The 25,178-nt window shown below is 63.3% G+C and overlaps 2 protein-coding genes across 2 annotated transcripts; one reads left to right on the top strand and one right to left on the bottom strand.

The window, feature by feature from the left end:
- Nucleotides 1-5,822: 5,822 nt before the first annotated feature.
- On the bottom strand, nt 5,823-19,266 carry SRMS (src-related kinase lacking C-terminal regulatory tyrosine and N-terminal myristylation sites). Its single transcript, XM_036826003.1, is given in 15 exon segments — nt 5,823-6,039; nt 6,601-6,761; nt 7,087-7,169; nt 11,727-11,873; nt 12,097-12,244; nt 12,247-12,383; nt 12,386-12,427; nt 12,870-13,060; nt 13,131-13,240; nt 14,311-14,477; nt 14,634-14,703; nt 14,705-14,756; nt 18,670-18,847; nt 18,850-18,879; nt 18,882-19,266. Coding segments are annotated over 14 exon segments (1,650 nt in total). The 5' UTR covers nt 19,033-19,266; the 3' UTR covers nt 5,823-6,039; nt 6,601-6,617.
- On the top strand, nt 9,314-23,381 carry FNDC11 (fibronectin type III domain containing 11). The gene is made up of 2 exons (XM_036826000.1): nt 9,314-9,541; nt 22,373-23,381. Exon 2 carries the CDS (start codon nt 22,376-22,378, stop codon nt 23,336-23,338), a length of 963 nt encoding a protein of 320 aa, XP_036681895.1. The 5' UTR covers nt 9,314-9,541; nt 22,373-22,375; the 3' UTR covers nt 23,339-23,381.
- The last annotated feature ends 1,797 nt before the right edge of the window (nt 23,382-25,178 follow it).

Raw genomic sequence — 25,178 nt, 5'->3', positions numbered from 1 at the left:
CGTGATGTGTGTGTGTGAGCTCCATGCCACCCCCACCCCCGTGGGAGAAGTCACCAGCCCCTCAACCTGCTCACTTCCTGGGCGATGGGGAGCTGGCCCTGCTCCCTGGGCCTTCCTGGGGTCCCTCCCTAGGGGGTGGCATGGAGCTCATGGCATGAACCTCTGAGGTCTGGCTCAGGTTCACGTGGGCAGACAGCTCCGGTGCGTGTGGAGCCTTGTATCTGAGAAGGGGTGGCGCCTTGCTATTCTGGGGAGCCGGGGAGAGCGGGCAGTCCAGGAGCGGGCCCAGAAGCTCCCGGGGCAGCCACTGAGGTCAGGGTCCTCTGAGTGAGCCCGCCTCGGCCCCTGCTGCCACGGCAGGAGACAGGGTCTCTGGCGTGGGTCCGGAGCCCTCAGACGCGGGGCCCGGCACCCTCGAAAGACCTCGAGAAGACCGTCCTCAACCTGGTGTGGAGCAGCTCACACGCCCTGCTCTCTCCCACGTGCCTTCCAGTAAGGGCATCGTCTCCTGTAGCCTCTTGTAAGGCACACTCTGGGCAGGGCCCCCCAACCCCGGGGGTCTGTGGCCCCGGGCAGCCAAAACTTTAAGGGTGAGGGGAATGGGGTGTGGGAGGCCCTAGCGGGCCCCCCGCCCCAGGGCAGCCCAGCTTGGGGCAGAGTCCTACTCAGGAGCTCTGTGTACGGCTGGGGAGTGGTCTCATCCTCTGCTGGCCTCCTGGGGGCAGGCGTGGAGGGTAGGCTGGTGGCGTCCACATGCCTCAGTGGCCGGCGGAGACTGACCGGGGCCTGGGGGTCAGGAGAGGGCAGTTCAGTGAGGGAGTGGACAGAGGCTTGGTGTGAGGGCGGGGCCTAGGGGGTGGTCTCCACCGGTGAGCGGGCTGGGCTCAGCTGGCCACCCCAGCTCCGCTCTAAGTCATAGGAGTCCGTCGCAAGGCATTTGGGTGGCTAGTGGCCCCCAAAGGCTGCACCTTCTGTCCTGCCTGCCCTCAGTGTGTCCAGGCACGGTTAGCCTGACCCCCACCCAGTCCTTTGGGTCACAGTGTCCAGACGTGGCCCCCAGAGCCCCTGGTGGCAGCTGCTGTTTGCCGAGGCAGCTGGATAGGAACAGCAGCTGGCCCCAGGGAGTAGGCGTCAGTGCCCCTGTCTCCACAGAGGACTGGGGGTCCACGCCCCCTTATATCCAGGTCTCAGGCAAGGCCAGAGGGCAAAGGGAGTGCAGCCAAAGCCTAGGTCCGCACCACGCACGGCCAGGGAGGCTCAGCCCTGGTCCTGACAGCTGGTGGGCTTTGGGTCAGGCCCAGGGACAGGTCCACTCCCTTAGGAAAGAGGGGCGACCTGGCTCCTGGAGCCCTAGGGCAGGTGTTGGCTGCGGAGGCCCCAGCACTTTCCAGGAGCTGGTGTCAGGCGAAGGGGCAGTCCCGGCTCCTGGCTGCACCGGGCAACAGGCGGGCCCAGGGCTGCCAGAGCCCCTTCCTGGGAGTGTCCGGCTGGTTCTGGGAGCTGTCGGTACCTTCAGCAAATCCTCAGTAAATCTGGGTCAGCCCACTCCCGTGATCCGAGGTCGCTCAGGCCCCTCACGAGGGCTGGCCTGGCCTTCAGGCAGGGGCAAGGAGGCGGCCGACTCAGAGCAGCTTCTGAGGCTGGAGAGCTTTTCCCGCAGCCCTTTGACGCAGGGCCTCTGCTCGGGGTCCTGTGCCAGCACGAGAGCATCAGCTTGTGTGTGGTGGGCGGGCACTCCAGGGGGCAGGGCATGCGGTAGCCCGCCTCTACCCTCAGGAAGGTTTGGACATGCCTGTGGCGGGCAGGACGAGAGGGGCTGTGGAGGCGGGGAGGCCAGTGCCGCCCCCCCCCCACCCGCCCAGGAAGCCTTGGGCTGTGCCCTCGCCCTCTGCATCCCTGGCACTCACTTCTAACGCCCTCCCTCTGGACGGTGATGCCTGGAAGGCATCCGGCACCCAGTGAATGGTGCAGGGGCCGTGTCCAGGTGACGGCCCCCTCCCGCCCTGCCCGCAGTCGGCAACACTGGGCGCCCAGTACCTGGATAGGGCGTGTGACCCCTGCTGAAAATCTCATGGAGGAGAACCCCAAAGGACCAGATGTCAGATTTGATGGAGTAATGCCCTCGGGAGGGTGCCTCGGGGGCGGTCCACTTGTAAGGGATGCTGTGGTCGTGGGAGAGGTAGACGTTCTTCTGCGATCAGACATGCTGGGGGCGGGCCTGGGGGCCGCCTGCACCCTCCCTCCCCGCGGCGTGGACAGGCTCGGGGAGCCCGGGGCTTAGTGGGCAAGTGTGCGGTCGGGACCCACACTGCATCAGGGCTTCCTGGGACCTGTGCTGCCTTAGCTGAGCAGGCAGAACCCGCCCCAGATGCCAACAGGCCCCGCCCCAGAGGACCATAGTCGCAAAACCCAGCAGAGAGCTTCCCAGGACAAGGGGCAGAGTTTCTCCAGAAGTGAGCTGCGAGGAGACACCGGGAGGGGCGGTGGGCTAGCAGCTAAGCTGGCGTGACGCTGGGCACACTGGAATGGCTGACACTTAGCTCTGGGGCATCACGATTAAAGGAACCCCTCAATTTCTCAGTGTGTGACTGGGAGTCCCAGAGGTGCTGGTATCACCTGCCTGCTGGGCCAGGCTGAGCACAGAAGCAGGACACTGGCCAAGGGCAAGTGAGGGTTGGGCCCGCTCCCACCCAGGCCCTGCCGCCTGTGCGCCCTGCCCTGCTGTGCTGCCCACCCACTCAGCAGGGATTTCCCTGCCCCCAGCCTCTGGGCACCTGAGCTGGCCCCAGAGCTGTCCTCCTGGACTCGTCCAGGTGCCTGCACTGCCCTCCCGGGAGCCTCCTGATCCCATTAAGACCCAGCTCCGGGGGCTTCCCTGGTGGCGCAGTGGTTAAAAATCCGCCTGCCAATGCAGGGGGCACGGGTTCGATCCCTGGTCCGGGAAGATCCCACATGCCGCAGAGCAACTAAACCCGTGCGCCACAACTACTGAGCCTGCGTTCTAGAGCCTGCGAGCCACAACTACTGAGCCCACTTGCCACAACTACTGAAGCCCGCACGCCTAGAGCCTGTGCTCTGCAACGAGAAGCCACCGCGATGAGAAGCCCGCGCACCGCAACGAAGAGTAGCCCCCGCTCGTCCCAACTAGAGGAAGCTCGCGTGCAGCAACGAAGACCCAACGCAGCCAAAGAGGAAATAAATTATTAAAAAAAAGAAAAAAGACCCAGCTCGGGCTCCACAGCCCACATGTCACCTGAGGGCGGGAGGCCCACGGGAACCTCCAGCTCCCTGCACCCTCTGCTCTCCGCCCTCCCCTGGCCCTACCTTGATGAGCCTGGCCAGCCCGAAGTCCCTGATTTTGCAGATGTTGTTTTCCCCCACGAGGATGTTCCTGGCAGCCAGGTCCCCATGGATGTAATTCTGCGATTCCAGGTAGCACATGCCCTCGGCCACCTGTGCTGCAATGCCCACCAGCTCCGAGATGGGCAGGGTTTTCTCATCGGAGTCTGCAGAGGCCAGGGGAGGCCAGGGTGAGTGGGGCCAGCCAGGGCCAAGTCCTCTCTGCAGACTCCTGCGCTCAGGGGTGGGGCTGGGACAAAGGGCAGATGGCCTGATTTAAAATTGGAACTGTGGACCCACTGCAGCCCTTGTGGAGGGCTGTTAGGTATCAGAGCTACCACAGTCCATACATACCCTTTGGAATTTCCTTCTGGGAATCCACACTGAAGCAATAGGAACTCAAAGACGTATGTACAAAGATGTTCATCACAGCATTATTTACACGGTTAAAAACCTCAAAAGGTTTCAACAACAACAGGCGCCTAAGTGGACGTGGCACACCCACGTGGTGGTGCACAGACCGTCAGGATTTCATTTCTGATGAACAATTAGTGATACAGGAAACTGCTTGCAGTGATCAAGTGAAAAGCACTGCAAATGTTGCCGTATTAAAATACACCCCCCAGGGCTTCCCTGGTGGCGCAGTGGTTGAGAATCTGCCTGCCAATGCAGGGGACACGGGTTCGAGCCCTGGTCTGGGAAGATCCCACATGCCGTGGAACAACTAGGCCCGTGAGCCACAATTACTGAGCCTGCGCGTCTGGAGCCTGTGCTCCGCAACAAGAGAGGCCGCGATAGTGAGAGGCCTACGCACCGCGATGAAGAGTGGCCCCCGCTCGCCGCAACTAGAGAAAGCCCTCGCACAGAAACGGACACCCAACACAGCCATAAATAAAAAATAAATAAATAAAATAAAATAAATTAATTTAAAAAATAAATCTTTAAAAAAAAAAAAAATACACCCCCCAGGGTGGGATAGGGAGGGTGGGAGGGAGACGCAAGAGGGAGGAGATATGGGGATATATGTATGCATACAGCTGATTCACTTTGTTATACAGCAGAAACTAACACAGCACTGTAAAGCAATTATACTCCAATAAAGATGTTAAAAATAAAACATACCCCCAGATAGACACATATGCATACTGGATGTCATTTATCCTACGGTGCACATTTCTTCCCATTTCAGCGTCTCTGAAATTGGGCTGCATCTGCATACAATATCGCCTCCACGAATTGGCTGCGATTGTCCAGTTTGGGTGTTAAATGAAATAACGGGACTTGTCATAGATGATGAGGTCTGTGCATCAGCGAGATACGTGGTGTGCGAGCGTGTGTGTGCAAGTGTGGGTGCGTAAGCAGACAAACACCAGAAGGAGGGACAGCGCCTTCTAGGAAGAGAGAACAGCAGTGAGAACCAGGCCTGTGTGTTCCAGAAGTGGGAGGGGTGGGCAGGCCGCGCCAAGCATTTGATTAAAATGGCCTCAGTTCACTGTAGGTGTAGGAATGATGAGTGGCTCTTCTTGTCTTTGTTCTTATCTGTATTTTGTCAAATTCCTGCAATGAATGGATGGTACATTTATCATAAGATATTTTAAATCCTTTCTTAAAACAGAAAAGGCAGATGCGCAATCCCAGGCTGTCTGGTGAATGGTATGCGGGGTGGGGTGGGGGTCGGGTTTTCTTTCTCTTTCTGTGCCTGTTTCCCGTTCCCTCCAGCGGGCACGAGTCATTCTGGTCCCCCCACCCCGCTCACCCCGCAGCAGCTCCAGCAGGCTCCCCTTGGGCAGGAGCTCTGTGATGATGTACACGGGGTCCCCCACGGACGCCACAGTGTACGGTGCCAGGATGTGCTTGTGCCGAAGGTTCTTCATGGCCTGGATCTCCGACTGGAACGTGCGCTGACGCAGAAGGTCAGCTGTCGGGGCAGGCGGGCGGCCTCGCTGGGTGCGGCCCTCGAAGGAGCTGAGGCCCACCCACCCCCCCGCCCGCACGCAGCAGCGGCTCAGGAAATGTGGGCGCCCTCCCCGACGCCCCAGCTCCCAAGCCAGGATGCCAGGGCAGACACAGCCTGGTCCCCGCTGTTCACACCAAGGGCCCGCTGTGCCCACCAGCTGCTCCCCCCACCCCCCGGGGACCACAGACACCCCCATGTGGTTTACGCCTGCCCAAGCCAGCCGTGGAGCTGGAGCACCCCCTCCCAAGTGTGTTCCCCTGCACCCCGGGGCCCCTGGTTCCTGAAGTGGACGATCCCAACCTCTGGTGGGTCCCAAGAAGATTTTAGATGAACCTTTTCAGATTTCTAGTGACCTACTTATTTTAATGGATTTCATTCCATTTATGTTAAGAATTTAAAATTCCCTTTTAAGATAAATGCATTTAGGTAACAGCATGAAAGGAGAATGCCACCCGGACACTGCGGTAGGTGCCACAGGTGATCCAAGTTAGGGCGGCGAGTGGTTGGCGGGGCGTCAGGGCCCAGGGCTGGTGGGCGGCCCCGCGCCCGTGAGGAAAGCCAGAAGTCCCTGGCCTGGAGCCCGCTCGCCTCGGACGATCACCTTGATGGCCACTCGGACCTTGTCCTTCCAGAGCCCTTCGAAGACCTCCCCAAAGTAGCCGGAAGCCCAGCTTCCCGCAGAGCGTGAACTCTTCCCGCGGCCTCTCCCAGTCGTCACGGTGGGGCAGGGGCTCCGGCTCATGCTGCAGGGACACGGGGCGGGGGCACCCGTCCTCCGCAAGTCAGCCCCTGCTCTAGCCTCAAATGCAGGGCCACGTCCTGCTTGGGAGGGTCCCAGCGTCCGGCACGTGGCCAGGCTCTCCCAGGGGCTGCCCCGAGCCTGGCTGACCCCTGCTGTGTCCTGCAGACAAACGCCACCCCCCGCCTCCCCCGCACCTGCTCTGGGCCAGTGACACTGGCCTGAGTGCCACTCAGACAGAACTCCCGTCTAGCTGCTCGCTGGGGCACGGAGCCCAAGCTCCCACCAGCCAGGGAGACTCAGGACGTAGCGGGAGCACAGCTGACCTCTAGCTGGCCCAAGGGTGAGAGTGGGCAAAGGAGGGCACGTCCCCTGCCCACCGTCCCCCCGCGCCCGGCTCTGCACAACCACGGTTCCCACGTAGCCAGAGTCCCTGGGCTGAGTGTCCCCAGGGGTCCCCCAGCCAGTCAGGGGGTCAGGACCCACACCCACCTCCACCCGAGGGTTTGCGTCCCTGTAGGGGGCAGGGGCAAGGACAGGGTCTGGCGGGGGGCAGGGGGCCTACCTTTCGGCGGGGCAAGGTCAGCCACAGGCTGTGGGACAGGCTCTGGGCCTCGTGGTGGTCCACGAGCTCGGGCAGGCTGGGGAAGGACACAGTCTCATTGAGGTGCAACTGGCCGTCCTGCCACCAGATCTTGTAGTGGCGAACGGTCTGCTGGTCCCGCACTGGACGGAGGGGACACTTGTGAACAGGCGCTGAGAGGGGCCCACTGGCAGGGGTGCCCCCGATGCAGAGAGGAGAGAACCGGCCAGACCCCGGGGAAGGCGCCCAGGCCACGGGGCCTGCACCCACTGAGGGTCAGAGCTCCCAGAGCAGGGCCTGGACGTCACAGCGCAGCGGAGGGGACAGGCCAGAGGGGCCGGGCTCTGCATGCACGAAGGGTTTAGGGACCAGGAGCCCCAAAGTCAGGCCCAGGTGGGGCTGCGGAGCAGGCAGGGGCGGGAAGCGGGTACCCGAGAGGACGCAGTTGGCGCCCGGCTTCTCGCTGACCTGGATCAGGAAGGCCCCCAGCTCGGTGTCCGCGGCCTGCAGTCGGTGCAGGGCTTCCGAGTGAGATCCGGCCAAAGAACCACCTGCGGGGCGGGCGGACCCTGAGCGGCACGGACCCCCGCCTGTGCCCCCCACGGAGTCCCGGCCCGCGCCTGATACTCTGCCTCCTCGTGCCCCCAACCCCGGCCCACAGCTGCCCGCCGACACTCACTGACCCAAAGGCCCTTCTTTGCCCATCACCAACCCCTAATGTCCCAAGTGGCCAGTTCTGGACCCCAGGAAAGACCCTGGTGACCCAGAAGTGGAGAAGGCCCCTCCCACTACCCTTCCCGGACTGTCCCCCGACTGTGGGGATAGAGCCCCCCATCCTGTGGGAACAGCGACCTTCCCCAACCCCGGATGTGGCTCTGTGGCCACCTTCTGCACCCGGGCCACAGGCACGCCACGCTCTAGCACCGTGGGACCTGGGGACGCACATGCACCCACACATGTCCACAGGCATTCTCACACCCCAGCTCCCAGCGCCAGGGCACGGCTGGGCCTGCGGAGTTTCCCAGGGGACCTCTGCTGTCAGCCGCCCCACCCTTTGCACCCTCGGCTCCCTCAGGCCCCGTTGGAACATGGGTCCCTGCACGGAAGACCACTGCCCAGCACTGAGCCCCGTGGGGTCCGCGGGCCACCCCCACCAATCCAGCACCTCTGGAATCTCTCCCATTTGCTCCATCCCCCGCCAACCACCCCACCTCCTTCCACTTCTCGAATGTGCTGGGTTCCCAGGGCCCGGGGCCTTTGCACTGGCAGTGCCGGCCCCTGCCTTATCACTGTCGGGGGCCCTGCCTGAAATGGTCCTGTCTGCGCCGTGCTCACGTGTCTCCCCCCAGGAGGGGGGACCCTGCCCGTGTCAGCTCCGGCACACAGCAGGTGCTCCATCAGTGGGGTGCACAGGCACACGGGGGGCCATGGGCCCTCCGCCGGACCCTCCCGTCCAGAGCTCAGGGAACCACCTGGGGTCGCGTGGACACACGCACGCTGGGCTGCGCCTGTGGCCCAAGCTTGCTGGGCAGCCCTCAGGCCCACAGTTGTCTCTGGGAGCCACCTTGCCAGCGATGGGCAGCCGTGCTGGGACGGGCAGCAGGTCTGTGGCCCACACCCGGGCGGGCCTGTCGCAATGGCCTTCCCGCTCCCTCTGACTAGGCCAGCAGGCTGGTTTCGGGTGTTTGGAAGGTGAGCGAAGCCTCACTGCCCGAAAGGCCCAGGCTCTGCCTCGGCCTCACTCTCAGCTGGCTGCCCTTCTCCGGGTCCCGGCGCGGAGGAGGGGCCGGGGCCTCTGCAGCCCGCATCCCCAGATGTCACACAGCAGAAGCCCAGCCAGGGGTCCCAAGGCCAGGATGGCAGGCCCAGCCCCGCTGGGGGAGCAGGGAGATGGAGCCACGGGCCACCCCTCCTTGGCAGCCCAGGGTCCCTGCCCGCGCCCGGAGCCCAGCCACAGCGACACAGAGCTCTGTCCCGATAGACGCCCTGCAGGGCCCAGGGACGGGCAACTTGGAGTGACCCACGAGGGCCGCGGGGACACTCACGGCTCCAGCCCCACCGTCTCCTTCTCGGCCAGGGCCCTGCCCACCCCGTCCAGCAGCACGGTCCCCCACCACTCCTCCTCCTTTCTGGCCACGTGGAAGAGGTCCCCTGCCCGGAAGCTCAGCTCCTCGGCTGTGCGGGCCTCGAAGTCCCAGAGGCCCACATACTTGGGGCCCAGGGGAGCCTGGCCCGGGGACCCCATGGCCAGGGCAGTGGCAGAACTGGGCCACCTGGCCTCACCGCCTCTCTGGTCCAGCTGGGAGCAGCACGTGGGCAGGGCTGAACCCGACAGGCCGTCCCCGCCCCACTGAGCCGCCGCTCAGTTCCCTGTGACAAGGCAGCCGTGCCAGCCACACCTGTGCCACCAGAGACGCCCCTCCCAGACCTCCCCAAGCACCCTAGGCTCTACACCAAAGGCCACCTGTCTTCCCACCCCCTGGGCCAGGTCAGTCTGGGCGCTGCTGTTACCCACCCGCTGGGGGAAACCTGCCCAAGCGGCCACTCAGGTGCCCCTGCCCACATGGTCAGACCTAAGTGCCAGGAGGGTGGGGTCACCAATCAGACGGGGGCACTCAGCCAGGGGGCGTGGGACTCAGAGCTGGAGGGTGAAGGGCAAGGCACACCCTCCCCAACCTCCCAGGGCTGCCGGGACTGAGCCGGGACTCAGGCTGCCTCTCTGCCCGCCCCCAAAGGAGCTCCCCCAAGGCCCAGGCGCCTCCTCCCCAGCGGGAAGCTGGGGTGCCAGGGACTCTGCCCCCGAAAGAAGGGCTGTGAGGAGGATGACCAGGGGAAATCGTGTACTAACCCTTCTTGTTGGCGCTTTCCCTTTCAGTGAGAAGAGACTACGGCACCACCTGCCTCACTCTGAGATCAGCAACAGGTACTTAACAAGTTCGTGAGCATATGGGCAACCCGCTGACCAAGGAGGGGCAGGGCCCGGAGGGGAGGGGCGGAGCTGGGCGGGGAGGGGCTCGGCATCCGTCGGGCTCCCTCACCCCCACACGCGCACCCCTCACCGCCGGCCAGAACGGCCAGAACGCTCCGGCCCCCTCGGGCCTTGGGTCCCACCTGTGAGCCGTGTCCGCGGGGGCCTCGGCGAGACGTGCCAGGTCCTGCCTGAACCACACGGGGAAGCGGGAGGGATCCGAGGCTGATCCCTCCCAGGGCACCAGCACCAAACCTGTTCAGCTTGTGCTGATGACACGCCCCAGGGATGTGCCAGTGACCCCCACGCACACCTGGCTCTCCTGTCACCCCGCCCAGCACGTTCCTCCCCTCGCAGGATGCCTGCCAGCTCTGCTCCCCACGCACCCCAGTCCCCGGGAAACAGAGTGAGCCCTTCAATGTGTTCGATCCCCGAGTCCCACCCTGTTGCTTGGTCTGGGAACCGCCCAGCACCGCGGGAGCCCAGCTCCAGCCCTCACCCTCCGGCCCCTCAGCTCTCCCAAGACAGGATAGAGGGGTTCAGGGGCTGTAGCCCAAGTCAGAGCTGAGGCCTGGCTGCCCGGAGTCCCAGAAGGCTCAGGCCAAACCCTCCTGCCCCCTCCCCCCATCTGCCTGGGTCAGGGGGACGGTGTCCAAGGCTCTGATCTACAACCAGGGTGATTGGGGGCCTTCCTGAAGTGGCCTGTCCTCACCTCCTCCCTCTGGGCTGCCTCTGCCCGAGGTGTCACCCCCCCGCCACCAATTTCTCCAACCCTACACAGATTCTGTTCTCTGAGCATCTGAGCAGCCCCGGCGGGGGGGTCACTTATCTGCAGCTGAGGGTCCCAGCTTCCCTGCCCGGTGCCAGCCCCCCCGGTGGGACCTGTGGTCATGGTGAGGACTAACTGGCTGCTGCAGGGCAGAGCTGACCCTCCAGGGACTGAGGAGCTGGGCGGCCATGCACAGGCCTCTGGGGCACAGCTGCCAGCCTGGGGCTCCCAGGACGGGGGTAGGGAACCCTGAAGGCAGACCCCACCTGCCCAGTCCCCGCCCTCCACGGTTCATCTCGTGGGACCGGAGCCGGCAGGGGGCAGTGGAGCCAAGAGTGCACGTCCCGCCAGCTCCACATCTGGTGACGCCGTGACGTGGCTTGAAATCAGCCTCGTGGGAGCAGTCACACCCCAGAAACTGGCTGCTTCCTTTCCCAGGAGAGCCGGTTGTCGCCCGGATGCCCGCACGCCACGGCACCCACGCCCACCCCCATGCCGACCCTGCACAGCCAGGCCAGCGCCCGGGACCCCGCGTCTGAGGCACTCTGCCCCCTGACCTTTGTCCACCTGCAGAGAAGCGCCCTGGGCCCTGGAGTGTCACCCAGCCACCAGTCTGACCTTCCTGTGGACTGACCCTGCTCACTCCCGCCCCACCGCTCCAGCCCCAGGGGGATGGGAAAGGCTGTCCACGTGGCTTCTGCAGCCTCCGCTGCTTCCTGCCAATAGCCCAGGGGTCGTGTTCCTCTGGGTCCCCAGATCTGGGTGACAAGATGCCCTGGGGTGGGGGCCTGGGCCACATGGGGGCCAGCTCTTCCTCGGCCATGATCCACCAGCTGGTGGGCCGAGCTGTCAACTCCAGCTCCTGTTCTGGTTCGGGGGCTGAGGCCCATGGGAGGTAGCGTCCGTGCCCAGCCTGTGCCGCATGGGGCTGGCGCCCCGGGCCTGCCTGAGCCCCAGCACCGGCCGCTTCAACAAGGCCACACCGGGACTTCGGAGAAAACTGGGGCTCAGGGCGGCAGGCACGGGCAGAAGGCCTCTCCGTCCAGCGTCTCCCCGAGGCCAGAGCAAACTCGGGCTCCACCTGGACTTCTCTGCTGAGATCCTCCCTCTCCAGGGACATCCAGGCAGAAGATGCCAGCCCCTCGCCTGTCTGAGCGGGAGTCTGCGTGTGTTTGCCTCGTGCACACAAGCTGTGCGTGTCAGCGTGCGTCAGGGCGTGAGGCCCATGGCCAGAGGCGCCACGGGCTGGCATCAGTTCTGGGCATCAGGCATCCCAGGGCGTGTCGACGGCAAACACTGTCCCGCGAGGGGGTCGCCTGGGCAGGGGGGACGTGAGGGAGGGGTCACGTGAGGGCGGGGCGCCCAGCTTACCCCACAGCGTGGCGAAGTCCGGCCGCTCGTCGGGGAGGCCCCTCCAGCACCCCACCATGAGCGCGTAGACCTTGGCTGGGCAGGCGGCCGGGCGCGGCAGCCAGTACCCTCTCGAGATCTGCTGCAGGGTCTCGTGGTTGCTCATTCCTGGGGAGGAGCGGGAGAGGGGCTGGGCAGGGGCTGCCCCTCTCTGCCTGGGGGTCACCCTGGAGCCCTCCAGGGTGACCCTGCCAAGCACTCAGCCTCCAGGCCCGGTGCCCCTTCCAGGCTCAGCGACCCCCGGGGCAGGGGCTGCTTCCTCCTTCGGGCTCCCACACTTCCTCCCTTGGACTATGCCTTGCCTCCGACCCCGTGCTGCCTCTAGGCCCACCTTGGTAGGGGCGCCGGCCGTAGGTGAAGCCCTCGCAGAGCAGGACCCCGAAGGACCAGACGTGTGAGTACACGCAGTAGTTGGCTGCCTCGGGCGCCGTCCACTTGACGGGGCTCTTCGAGCTGCTGCGTGGGGAGTAGACGCACTGACCTTGAGCAGCCGGGCCAGGCCAAAGTCAGCCACCTTGCAGGCCAGGTCGTCACCCACGAGCAGGTGCTTGGCGGCCAGGCCCCGGTGCACGATGCGCCGCTCCTCCAGGTAGCTCAGGCCCTCGGCCACCTGGCAGCAAAGGTCAGCAGGAGGGGTGGGCTCAGGGCCTGGCCTTCGGGGCCTGCAGCTGGGGCTGACAGTCAGGGGGCAGGCATCTGCCCCAGTCTCTGCCCTCCACACCCCAGTGTCCTCAGCTCTAAGATGGGCAAGAATGGCACCTTTCACCAGGGCTTCAGTGGCCACTGTGCTGTCCCCACCCCATGCAGGCTGCTTCATGGCAGCCGGGCCGGGTCCCCAACCAGGGACAGAAATGGGCCAAGGTCGAGAGGGGGTGCCCAGAGCTGGGCTGGGTCCACGATGACCTAGTACAGGGCTGGTGATCCAGAGGCTTCAGCGCCTGGACCTGGCCTGACCTCACTTGTGGCCAGAGCCCACCACAGCCATCTCGGCCTCGGAGGATCGGGGTTCAGTAAAAAGGCCTGGAGCACCGTCAAAGGCCCGCATGAGAAGGGGCAGTGTCCCCGTCCCCACCGGCCAGGAGGTGTGGCCACCGCGACACTCACTGCCCAGGAAGGCCTGCAGGCTGCCCTTGCGCATGAGCTCGGTGACGATGTACACCGGCTCGGCCGCGGAGCACACCGCGTGCAGCCGGATGAGGCACTCGTGCCCCAGGCTCACGAGCATCTGGATCTCCTGGGCCAGGTCGGCAACCTTCACGTCCGTCAGCTGTGGGACAGGGCAGCGCTCTGGAACTCTCCCCTCCACCTGCTGCCCACCGCCACTGCCCCAGGCTCCAGGGGGCCCCACCCACCTGGTCTGATGACCTTGACGGCCACAGGCCTTCCCACACCTCCCCGAAGTAGCCTTCACCCAGCTTCCTCCGCAGGGTGAACTCAGAGTGGGGCTGCTCCCACTCGTCCTGCTCAGGGGGCTTCTGCGGGTGTGGGGGGCACTCAGGGCCTTTGCCTGTGGCTCCCTAGGCAGAGTGGGCAGCTGCTCCTGGGGTCCCAGGCCTCTGGCTCTCTGCCCCTGCGCCCCAGCACACGCTCAACCCTGGTGCTGGCCGGGGCAGGGGGCCCAGGTGCTGACCTCCGGAGGCCTGGCCCTCATTGCTTCCAGACCTAATGGCACCTTTGCTGGCGGCAGGCATCCATCCACAAACACTCATTACTATCCCCGTCCGGACTGTCACCAAGAGACCAGAGGAACCAGATGGCTGCCCGGCCCCCCGGCAGGACTGCTCACCTGGGACAGGTGCAGGCACCACGGCTCCAGCGCAGGTGTGGCGCCATCCCCACCGGCATCTCCTCCCACAGCCTCCGCACTGGTCTGGGGCTGCCGTGGGCACCTTCCCCAGATGCCTTCCCCAACCTGCCCTCCCCTCCTGGCCGCTCTACAGGGCTGGGCGGGGTGGGAGGGCATCCTACAGGCCTCATCTTCCCCCCACCCCAGAGAATCCCATAGAAATATAACACCTGGACTTCCCTGGCAGCACAGTGGTTAAGAATCCACCTGCCAATGCAGGGGACACGGGTTCAAGCCCTGGTCTGGGAAGATCCCACATGCCGCGAAGCAACTAAACCCGCGAGCCACAACTACTGAGCCTGTGCTCTAGAGCCCACGTGCCACAACTACTGAGCCTGTGCGCCACAACTACTGAAGCCCGCGCGCCTAGAGCCCATGCTCCGCAGCAAGAGAAGCCACCGCAACGAGAAGCCCACGCACTGCAACGAAGAGTAGCCCCCGCTCGCCACAACTAGAGAAAGCCCACGTGCAGCAATGAAGACCCAACGCAGCCAAAAATTAATTAATTAATTAATTTAAAACAAGAAACATAACCCACAGGGACCGACCAGAGCACGGAGGAGTCACGGGGCACCTGGTGCTCCCAGGCTTCATCAGGTCCCCCCCGGGCAGCACCCAGGGTCGGAGCGGGCCAGCTGGACGCGTGCTGGACTGCCTCTCAGGAGGGGCAACCTGGCAGGGGGGTGGGCATGGGCCCACCTGGGGCACACAGGGCTGTAGCCGTGGGTTCTGGATCAGCTTCCAGTGGGCCTTGTAATAGGCCAGCAGCTCCTCCAGGCTGGGGACGAGCTGGTCCTTCTGCAGGTAGAGGCTGCCGTTGGCTGTTTTGGAGATGCGGTAGTGGTGGACTTTGGTCCGGGCCCAGACTGGGAGGGCACAGAGACGGAGGCCACATCTTGGCTGCAGCCTGCCCAGACCCTCCCGCCACCCCAACCAGGTGATGCATATGGTCGGGCCCGAGGTGGGTTGGGGGCTGGCACTGACTGGGAAGCAACCACCCCAAGGTCAAGGGCACCCGGTACCTGACAGTGAGTAGTCCCCGTGGCTGCTCTCGCTGGGCCGGACGGGGAAGGCCCCCAGCACGTTGGGTGGGGGACAGGAGCAGCTGCTGGGCCTGGGTTCGGCTGATGCCACTGAAGTACCAGCTGCAAAGGGCAGGCACAGCGGTCCCCACACCGGCCCAGCCCCGAGCAAGCCCTGCCCACCATGGGTCAGGCCCCAGAGGCCCACTCCACGCAGGTGACAGGGAGAAGCAACACCTGGCTCCCGGTACTGGGGACCCAGTCTGGGATCGACACCTGCCCCGGCCCACAGGGCCCAGCCTCTGGAGTCATCGGGGACTGGACACAAGGTGGGGGCACCCCCCAAAGAGGGGACCAGGTAGGCAAAGCTGGCGGGCGGGTACTGCTGCAGCCTGGGGCGAGGGTGGGGCCTGGCAGATCAGGGGCAGAGACAGGCCTGCCCTGGCACAGAGGCCTGTGCCCACCCTGGGGGACTACGGGGAAGGGGCCAGAGTCAGTTAGGGGGCTGGGTTGAGGCTGGAGGCAGGAAGGGGTGGGGTGATGGGGGGCAGAGCGGCACAGGCCTGGGGTATGTTGGGGGGGAAATCAGCAGATACGCGGGGAAGTGTCAAGGACCTGTGGACGTGGGTCCCCCAAGAGGAGCCCTGGCTGGATGGCAGGCTGGGAACACACTGATTTGGGGGCAGGAGGCACAGCCCCGTGCGGCTGCCGGGCTCCTCCTGCAGCCAGGCCTGCTGTCTGGGACCCTCTACCAGGAGAGCCTCTCCCATGGGAAGGGGCTACAGGGGACCTTCCCAGGACAGCAGTGCTTCCCACCCCACCCCTCCCCTGGACCCACTTCAGGGCCTGGGGGGCAGGGCCCAGCCCCCGCGCACACCTCGCCTTCCGCGACGTTCTTGGAGCCTGTCCCCGGGGTGTGCAGCAGTGGGTGACAAGACCGGGGGCCCTGCAGCTGGAGAGCAGTGGGCCTCTCAGTGGGGGTTGAGGGGTCTCCCCGGCCCGCCGGCCTGTGGACGGGAGCCAGGTATCTGGGCCTGAGGACACCACGAGTGTGGCAGCCCTCGCATCTCAGCCCAGACACGCTGTCATGAGCGCTTCCTCCCAGCAGCCCCTCCCCTCCCCCAGGACCCTGCCAGCCGCCTCCAGGAGCTGCTCTCGGGGTCCGTCCTCCACCTGGAGGGACTGTAGGCCCCTACCCATCAGAAGGGCTGGCTGTGGGGCGGTGGCCTGGAGTCCTCTGAGAAGGCACCTTCCTGTGAATCAAGATTTTCCCCCAGATGCAAATCCCCCAGGAGACTGTGGGAACGCTGAGGGGCCCCCAAGATGCTGTAGGTGGCCTGAGTGAAGCTGAGACCTGCTGCTGGTCGGCAGAGACCGAGCTTGGTGCAAGACCAGGGGCCCGCGTCGGGGCGAGGTCTGGGCAGCTGAGCCTAGCTTTGCTAGCCCTGTTCACCAACCAGCTTCTGGCCTGTTCTCAGCCAGCATATCACCTCTTGGTGCTGGGGCTGGGAAGAGGCGTCTCTGCCCCGAGGGTTCCCCAGCTGGCGCCCCCTCCATCTAGAAGTCAGGGATGGGATTTCTCTGGTGGCGCAGTGGTTAAGAATCTGCCTGCCAGCAAAGGAAACCATAAACAAGACCAAAAGACAACCCTCAGAATGGGAGAAAATATTTGCAAATGAAGCAACTGACAAAGGATTAATCTCCAAGATTTACAAGCAGCTCATGCAGCTCAATAACAAAAACACAAACAACCCAATCCAAAAATGGGCAGAAGACCTAAATAGACATTTCTCCAAAGAAGATATACAGATTGCCAACAAACACATGAAAGAAGGCTCAACATCATTAATCATTAGAGAAATGCAAATCAAAACTACAATGAGATATCATCTCACACCGGTCAGAATGGCCATTATCAAAAAATCTAGAAACAATAAATGCTGGAGAGGGTGTGGAGAAGAGGGAACCCTCTTGCACTGTTGGTGGGAATATAAATTGATACAGCCACTATGGAGAACAGTATGGAGGTTCCTTAAAAAACTAAAAATAGAACTACCATATGACCCAGCAATCCCACTACTGGGCATATACCCTGATAAAACCATAATTCAAAAAGAGTCATGTACCAAAATGTTCATTGCAGCTCTATTTACAATAGCCAGGACATGGAAGCAACCTAAGTGTCCATCATCGGATGAATGGATAAAGAAGATGTGGCACATATATACAATGGAATATTACTCAGCCATAAAAAGAAACGAAATGGAGGTATATGTAGTGAGGTGGATGGAGTTAGAGTCTGTCATACAGAGTGAAGTAAGTCAGAAAGAGAAAAGCAAATACAGTATGCTAACACATATATATGGAATCTAAGGAAAAAAAAAAAAGTCATGAAGAACCTAGTGGCAAGACGGGAATAAAGACACAGACCTACTAGAGAATGGATTCGAGGATATGGGGAGGGGGAAGGGTAAGATGTGACAGGGTGAGAGAGTGGCATGGACATATATACACTACCAAATGTAAAATAGATAGCTAGTGGGAAGCAGCCGCATAGCACAGGGAGATCAGCTCGGTGTTTTGTGACCACCTAGAGGGGTGGGATAGGGAGGGTGGAGGGAGGGAGACGCAAGAGGGAAGAGATATGGGAACATATGTATATGTATAACTGATTCACTTTGTTATAAAGCAAAAACTAACACACCATTGTAAAGCAATTATACTCCAATAAAGATGTTAAAAAAAAAAGAAAAAGAATCCGCCTGCCAATGTGGCGGACACGGGTTCGAGCCCTGGTCTGGGAAGATCCCACATGCCGCGGAGCAGCTAAGCCCGTGAGCCACAACTACTGAAGCCCGCGCGCCTAGAGCCCGTGCTCCGCAACAAGAGAAGGCACCACAATGAGAAGCCCATGCACCGCAACGAAGAGTAGCCCTGCTCGCTGCAACTAGAGAAAGCCCGCGCACAGCAACAAAGACCCAGCACAGCCAAAAATAAATAAATAGAAGCCAGGGATTACAGTGGCCAAGACAATCAGGAGAAAGACAGGTAAGGACCACGCCCAGGGTGTGGATCAAACGTTTGAGGCCCATGTACTGTGTCCACAGCCACATGGCAGGGCCCTGCTCAGCACGGGCACACAGCTGTGCCGGGAGGCTACCCTGTCCTGCGGACCCTGAGCCTGCGCCGAGAGGTCACCTCCTCTGGAAGAGTGCCCAGCCTCTGCTTCCCCCCATGATCACAGACTGGCATGCAAATAGACAAGTGCCTGTGCCAGCCTCTCCCCACCTGTAGACTGCCCTGGCCCTAGGGGCCGAGGGCACTCAGGGGAATGGGTGGGCTCCCCCACCTGTATCCACCCCCCAAACGAGCCTCTTTGGGAGCAATCTCAAAGGCCAGGGCCATGTCTGCCCCATACCTGGCCCAGAGCAGGAGGGAGGGGGCCAGGCGAGTGTGGACCTCTCTCTGACCCGGCTTATCACCCCTTCCACCGCCGGGTCACCCCCTCGCCCCCTCACCGCACAAGGATGGCCTCGCTGCGCACTCATGTCCTCCCCGGCTCACTCAGAACTGCATCCCAGCCCCCAGTCCCCTGCCCTCCAAGGAACGACCCGTCCGCAAAGATTGCTGGATGCCGGGGCTGAATCCCTGGGTGCGAGCAGGAGGGCCTGGCGAGTGCGGCACGCACACACACCAGCCAGCCAGCTGGCGGCTCTGCTTAACCACTCCTGCCAGAGGCACTGCCGCTGTCCCTCCTAGCGGAATCAGGTGCCCTCCTAGCGCAATCAGGTGCCCTCCTAGCGGAATCAGGTGCCCTCCTAGCGGAATCAGGTGCCCTCCTAGCGGAATCAGGTGCCCTCCTAGCGGAATCAGATGCCCTCCTAGCGGAATCAGGTGCCCAGGCACACCGTCCCTGCACCACACCTTTCTGCTTGCTCACCACTGTGAGGCAGGGCCTGGAGGAGTGACGCTGGACGTGCAGTCCCCAGACTCTATCCTGGCTTACTCCTGTCTCCCCAGAGCGGGTGGTACTCACGGTTGGTTCCAGAGCGTCTCAGGGGCGGCCTTGGCCACGTAGGTGATGGGCACCAGCCCCGTGCTGGGCCAGCCCGCGAGCCTGCGGGCGAGGATGTAGCCGCCCTCCTCCCTGAGGGCGTGCAGCCTCTCCCCGCGGCTGACACTCAGCTCCTCCGCGCTCCGCGCCGTGAAGTCAGCGCCCTGAAGAGCTGCGCGGGGGCCGGGGGTTGCAGGGCTCCGCGGTGGGGGGCTCCGCTGCCGCGGGTTCCGGCTCCACGTCGGCGTCGGAGTCCGGGTCCGGTAACCGCGGCGCGCCCGCCGGCCAGATCTTGTCCCAGAAGAAGGACAGGAACGTCAGCTGCTTCCTGAGGAAGGGCTCCATGCCCGGCGGCGCGCCAGGCCCTGCAGGGGACGGAGAGGGTGCAGCAGCGGGGCTCGGGGACCCCGACGGGGAGAAACTGGAGGGGCGGCGCGGCGCCCCTGCTGGCGCAGGGTGGGCGGGTGAGAGTCGCTCCAGAGGCCCCCGCACGCTCCCTGCGGTGCTCACACCAGCGCAGGGTGGCCCTCCAGCCCCGGCCACACGACGGCCGCTGCTCTCCTCGACCTCTAGCGTGTCTCGCGGGCAGGACTGGTCCCCAACCGCTCCGAGCCGCGTGCGTCTGGGGCGGGATCTGTCCCAGGACGGCGTCGGGGCGGGGCCTGGAAGAGGGTTTCCCAAAACCGGCGTCGGGGCGGGGCTATGGGCGGGGTCTAGGTGGGTGGGGCCGTTGTGGGTGGAGTCTCGTGGGCTGTAGAAGGCGACGCGGGGAGGTTCCTGTGGGGAAGGAGACGTCTCCGTCTTGACTGTCAAGGTCACTCTCGCGGTGTGATCTTGTAGGACAGCTCCGCTAGGTGTTCCCCTTGGGGAAAATGGGCAAAGGGTGCTTGGGATCTCTGTGTTATTTCTTACAACTGCAGGTGAACCCACAATTATCTCAAAACTGAAAGTTGCATTTTAAAAATTTGGCTGAGGAACAAGAAATAGAAAAAAAGGGCTTCCCTGGTGGCGCAGTGGTTGAGAATCTGCCTGTCAATGCAGGGGACATGGGTTCGAGCCCTGGTCTGGGAGGATCCCACATGCCGCGGAGCAACTAGGCCCGTGAGCCACAATTGCTGAGCCTGCGCGTCTGGAGCCTGTGCTCCGGCACAAGAGGGGCCGCGATAGTGAGAGGCCCGCGCACTGCGATGAAGAGTGGCCCCCACTTGCCGCAACTAGACAAAGCCCTCGCACAGAAACGAAGACCCAACATAGCCATAAATGAATGAATAAATAAATAAATAAATAAATAAAAATTAAAAAAAAAAAAAAAAAAAAAAAAGAAATAGAAAAAAAAAAAAAAAAAAGATGGGGCCAGAGATGGCAGAGGTCCAGGACATGCCTGACCCAGAGCAGGAGGGGAGACTGCTCTGCCGCCCACCCCCTCTCTGTGGGTGGGCCGCAGGGCTGCGGGCGGCTTCCTCTCACCACTTTCCAGGTGCCAGCCTCCCCTTCAACCTTCAGATAGTACCCCCTTTCCAAATCCAACTCTTGCGTTTCAGACCCCTAAATAACGACATAACAACAGCTACAACTTACAGAGTTAGCGCCCAGGGCACCCACGCACTCCCTCCCAGGCCTGCACCCAGAGGACAGGCTGTTGGGCGCTTAGCCCGGCAAAGCCTCCTCCCAAGAGTGAGGTTACCGGGAGTGGTGGGCGTGCCCTGGGGGGCAGGCCTTGCCACGGAATAAAATGGGAGGGGAGCTCAGGGACAGACACCCTAGTCTGGAAGGGTCCCCACCACTGACCTGCAAGGGGGTGGAGGCAAGTGGCGTCCCTTGGCTTGAGGAGGCATCCCGGCCGGGGCTCGGGCCGTGACACCCCAGGTTCCCAGGGAAGGGAGCGAAGCCTCTGGACGGTCTGTCTGAGCTGAAACCTGGGGGCGGGCCCGGGGCTGAGACTCGGTTCCTTCAGTCGGGTCCTGGGGCGGGGGAGCGAGCCCCGCGCGATCTGCCCGCAGCCCCTCAGGTCGAGGGCGTCCGACCCCCACGCCCTGGGCTCTCTCGCCCCACCCCGCCCCCCACCCCCGGGGGGCGGGACGTCACAAAGGCCCGCGGTCCCCATGGCAACCCGCGGAACGCCGCGGCGCAAGGCTGGGCACCCCCGCCCTGCGCACAGTCGGCAGCACTGCTCTGCCCGCTCCAGGACGAAGGGCAAGTGGGCGCGGGGAGGCGGGCTGGGGGGACGGAGGGCTAGGGCAGTGTGGCAGAGGTGGGCAGGTGGGCGCGGGTGGGGGTCGGTTGGGGGCAAGTGGGACTGGGGCCGGGGGAGTGTAGGGGGTCTCGGAGGCGAGGAGGGTGTAGGTCTGGGTAGGAGGGCCAGGACAGGAGGCTTCTTTGGAGGAGTTCACCAGCAGCCCCTCTGCCTTTTCCACCTGAGAGACGGTGGGCATCTGGAAACACCTCTGACCTGTAGCCAGGTCTGGAGCTAGAGTTCCCTCCAGAGGCAGCTTGAATCTGCCCCAGGCTCCGGCCACCGCAGGACTTAGGGCAGGAGTCCTGGGTCCTGGTCTCTGTTGCACCTCAGCCCAGATACCCTGTCTGCAGTGTCCAGGACCAGGGTGTGCCGCCTCTGCCCAGGAAGGTCAAGGCCTGGCATTTGGGAAGGGAGACCAACTTGGGTCCCAACCTCACTCTGCCCCTTAGCAGAGCAGCCTTGGGCGAGTCACTCAGCCTCTCAGCTCCCGTTTGGAATTCATCCAACCCCTGAAGCCACGGAGTCTGTCTCACTGCCCTTGGGGGTGGCTGGGACCTGGGACAGCAGCTGGGGATGCTGGTCCCTTCTCCAAGGAGCCCCAGCCTTGTGGGCAGGGCCTGCCAGCCTGGGAGCACAGCTATGCCCAGCTGTGGGGTGCACCGGCCCCTCCCACAGACACTCAGAGCTGGGAACCCAGGCTGGGGAGGGGTGCAGAAGGACACTCAGGCTCTGGGGTCTACGGCTGGGCTAGAAGCCTGGATGGAGAGCAAGCTACGAACTGTTCTAGCTTCAGGCACCCCATCTGTGAGGCAGGGTAACCGTTCAGGGGCTTTTCTCATGGGCTCAGTGGGCTCATGGAGGTCCTGAGGCCCCAGGACACAGCAGGGCTCGGTAACCAGGAACTGGCATGTTTACTTCTCAGAGCTGAGGCCGGCAGCTGCCCTGCCTCCTGGGCTTGGCCCCGGTCGTCTGCTCTGCGCCTGTAGTGGGGCATGGAGGGTGTGCAGGACAGGGGTGTCCCCAGCTGGGGTCTGGTGCTGCTCAGACAGGATCACACTGAATCCTGTCAACAGCTCCAGGGAGCGGCGTGACCCCATTTCAGACACGGCTGCACAGCTCGGCCATCCTGGCCCAGAGCCCCCGTCTCAGCCCCGCCCTGCGTCATCACAAACGACCATCAGTAGAGTGTCGTGTCGGCCCCACGGTGTCCACTTTTATCTAGATCTGCAGCCTGCTCACGCGGCCCTCCAAGCAGCCTCTTTCCAGAGAGACAAGCCCTCCCCACAAAGTCCTCCCCGGCCCCCCCAGCAGGCTAGAGGGCCCAGCATGGGGGCCAGTGGGCCTGGAGTCACCCCCACACAAACACTGCCCCGAGTGAGCCCCTGGGTGGGCGGCAGAGGCCAGTCTGACCGTCCCGCTCATACCCTGCCCTCCACCCGCTGCTCCCAGACCATGAACTTGCAGGTGACAGGCCTGGACCCGGACGGAATGAAGCTGGATGGCCCTCAGTGCTTCCTGGACCAGGAGGAGGCGGAGGAGGCGGAGGAGGCCGAGGGTCGGCAGCTGCTGGAGCCCGAGACGTGGCGGGCCTACGCGGAGCGCCGCAACGCTCTGCGCAAGTTCCTGACCTCGGCCCTGAGCCCCCAGCTGCTCAAGCGCCACCACGCCCACATGGAGCTCCTCAAGAAGTGCTCCTACCACCTCGAGCTCCTCCCCAAGCACCTGGCCCTGGGCGACCAGAACCCGCGGGTGCTGCCCACCACGTTCCAGTTCATCGACCCGCAGAAGTTCCAGCGCATGAAGAAGGTGGGCGCGGCCCAGACCAAGATCCAACTCCAGCTGCTCGGGGAGCTGCTGCAGCAGCTAGACCATGGCCGCTCTGAGCTGGACGCCCTGCTCGAGTCACCGGACCCTCAGCCCTTCCTGGCGGGCTGGCGGCTCGTGGAGCAGCGGCTGGCAGACCTGGCGGCCGCCACGGACAGCTTCCTGGCCACGATGGTGCCAGGGCGCCTGCACGCCAAACACCGCCTGGTGTCTGACGTCAACGCCACCAAGATCCCCGACATCCAGCTCACGCTGAGCACCAAGATGCCCGTCACGTTCGACCGCAAGGAGTCGGTGGCCCACCAGGACTGGGTCAGCCTGCGCTGGTTTGTCACCCTGCAGCCGGCCGTGCCAGAGCAGTTTGAGCTGTGCTACGAGCTGCTGGACCCACAGACACAGCAGGAGTGCCTGCAGTGCGGCATCTTCCCCGTGGCCGCCTTCACCTTTGACGTCCGAAACCTGCTGCCCAACCGCTCCTACAAGTTCACTATCAAGAGGGTGGAAGGCTACACACTGGTGTACGAGCCCTGGCTGGACAGCCTCACCCTGCAGACCAGGCCTAGGCCCCCTGAAGGGCCCGCCCCCCCGTAGGCTAGGCAAGCTAGGCCCGGCCCTGACCACACCTTCCTAGAAATGATTTTCTAGTACTTATCCACTAATAAAGAGGAGTATAAACACACATAGACAATTGAAGAAACAAACCTACTTACTTTTTAAAGGAGGCGGCAGCCACATGAGTGTTTTTCCTGACTCAGCCCAGCCCACCCACAAGTCCCTGGCCCCCCCCAGCTCCTGCTTCCTTTTCTAGGGGGAGTCCCAGGCTGGCCTTTCCAGGACACTGACCCCTGGAGCAAGAAGCCTCAGCCCTGGCACGTAGCTGCCACTACCAATGAGGAGAGCTGCTCCAAGGCCTGCCAGGTGGCAGCCCCAGCCCCTCCCACGTCCATCTCCCCCATCCCCATCACAGTAACCAGCTGTGACACCTGGGCACAGGCTCTGGCCATCTTTCCTGCCTCTTACGCTGGGATTCCTCAAGGGAGGGCAGTACCCCCAAGTCCTGCCGAGACCCCGCTGGGGGCAGTCACAGATAGGCCCCAGTACTATCAGCCCCAGCTTCATTGAGGCCAGGGGACCCAAGGCCAAGAGGACATTTTATTATTATTTTTTTAATGAAAATAAAAGTACTATCTTCTCCCCAAAAGAAGCTGAAGCACCCCCATTGTGAGGTGGGTGAGGGTCCTAGCAAGGGAGCCTGGTAGGGTAACCCCCCCCAGATCCACACAAATGCATACCTTCTGTTTGGGGGGGGGCCTCCCTACAGCCCATCGCCCCTCCCCACCAGCTCCTGGTGTCCAGCCCCAGACGGGCGACCTAGAGAGTCTGTCCTTGCCCGCCAGTGTGGTCACGTGACCCGCAGCTCGGCCAGCAGCTCGCTCACTTCCTGAAGGTGATGCAGTCCTCGGCGTCTACCTGCTCCAGCAGCTTGGCCCTTCAGGTCCAGGAGGGACAGCACCGTGTACCCTGGCTACGGCCGAGGAGGGCTGTCCACGGGAAGAGGCCCAGAGCCACCCTCAGTACACTGCTAACCAGCTTTCCGTCCACCACCACGCACACCGTGATGGTCACTAGGACAGCAGGCCCCTGAGAAGATAAGGTGTGGCCAGGGCAAGGGGTCAGGAACAGGGCCCGTTCCCCACTGAGAAGCGGTTTGGTGAGGGGGGGACCTTAACTGGGTCAGAAAGGCCCAGCACCACCCACCCCAGCTATGGCCAGTGTCTTCTGCAGGGCTGGTATGGTCTCAGCCTGTGGCTCCCCTCCCAGGCCTCTCCAGCCGCCTGTGTGCGCATGGCTGAGGGGCTCCCTCCTGGATGTCCTGCAGATGGAGTTGTCCCAAGGCTCCCAGGGGTCCAGGGCAGAGTCATCGTGCTTGCTCCACGGAAATGTCCGGAGCAGCAGAGGGTGGGGCATGGCAGACAGAAGTCTGGGGAGGGGAGAAGGGCAGGAGCTGGCCAGGGGACCAGAGATGTGGGTTTGTGCGGGGTCACACTGGTCCAGAGACCCGCACGCTGGGGTGAGGGCTCGCCAAGGGAGCTGCCCGCGCGTCTCGGGGCGTGGCACGCCGTCCGGGGGACTTCGGGGTCAGCGCTTCCCTCCCCTGGCCCCGCCTCGCGCCCTCACCGGGTAAGGCGGTGCCGGCCGCAGGTACCCGGCTGTGGGCGGCTCCGAAGCGCCCTCCCGGTGTGGCCATGGAGGCCGGGGCACAGGTCCGCGTCCGCCCCGCCCCATCGTGCCCGCGGCTTTGTGCCTCGCGGGCCTCTCTCTCAGCTGGACTCGTTCGCTGCCTGGTACACACGGCCGCAGGCTTCAAATCGCGCCCGAGACTTAAAAGCTTGGCCCTCACTGCGACGAGGCCCCGCCCTCCGCCCGCGGC

The sequence above is a fragment of the Balaenoptera musculus genome, chromosome 15, assembly GCF_009873245.2.
Source record: "Balaenoptera musculus isolate JJ_BM4_2016_0621 chromosome 15, mBalMus1.pri.v3, whole genome shotgun sequence".
Taxonomy (NCBI): Eukaryota; Metazoa; Chordata; class Mammalia; order Artiodactyla; family Balaenopteridae; genus Balaenoptera; species Balaenoptera musculus.
Note: the sequence above shows the minus strand (reverse complement) of the source record. Positions and strands in the feature narration are given on the sequence as shown.

Excerpts from the sequence above, each read along its gene's own strand:
- FNDC11 (XM_036826000.1), top strand. The coding sequence starts at position 22,376 with ATGAACTTGCAGGTGACAGGCCTGGACCCGGACGGAATGAAGCTGGAT.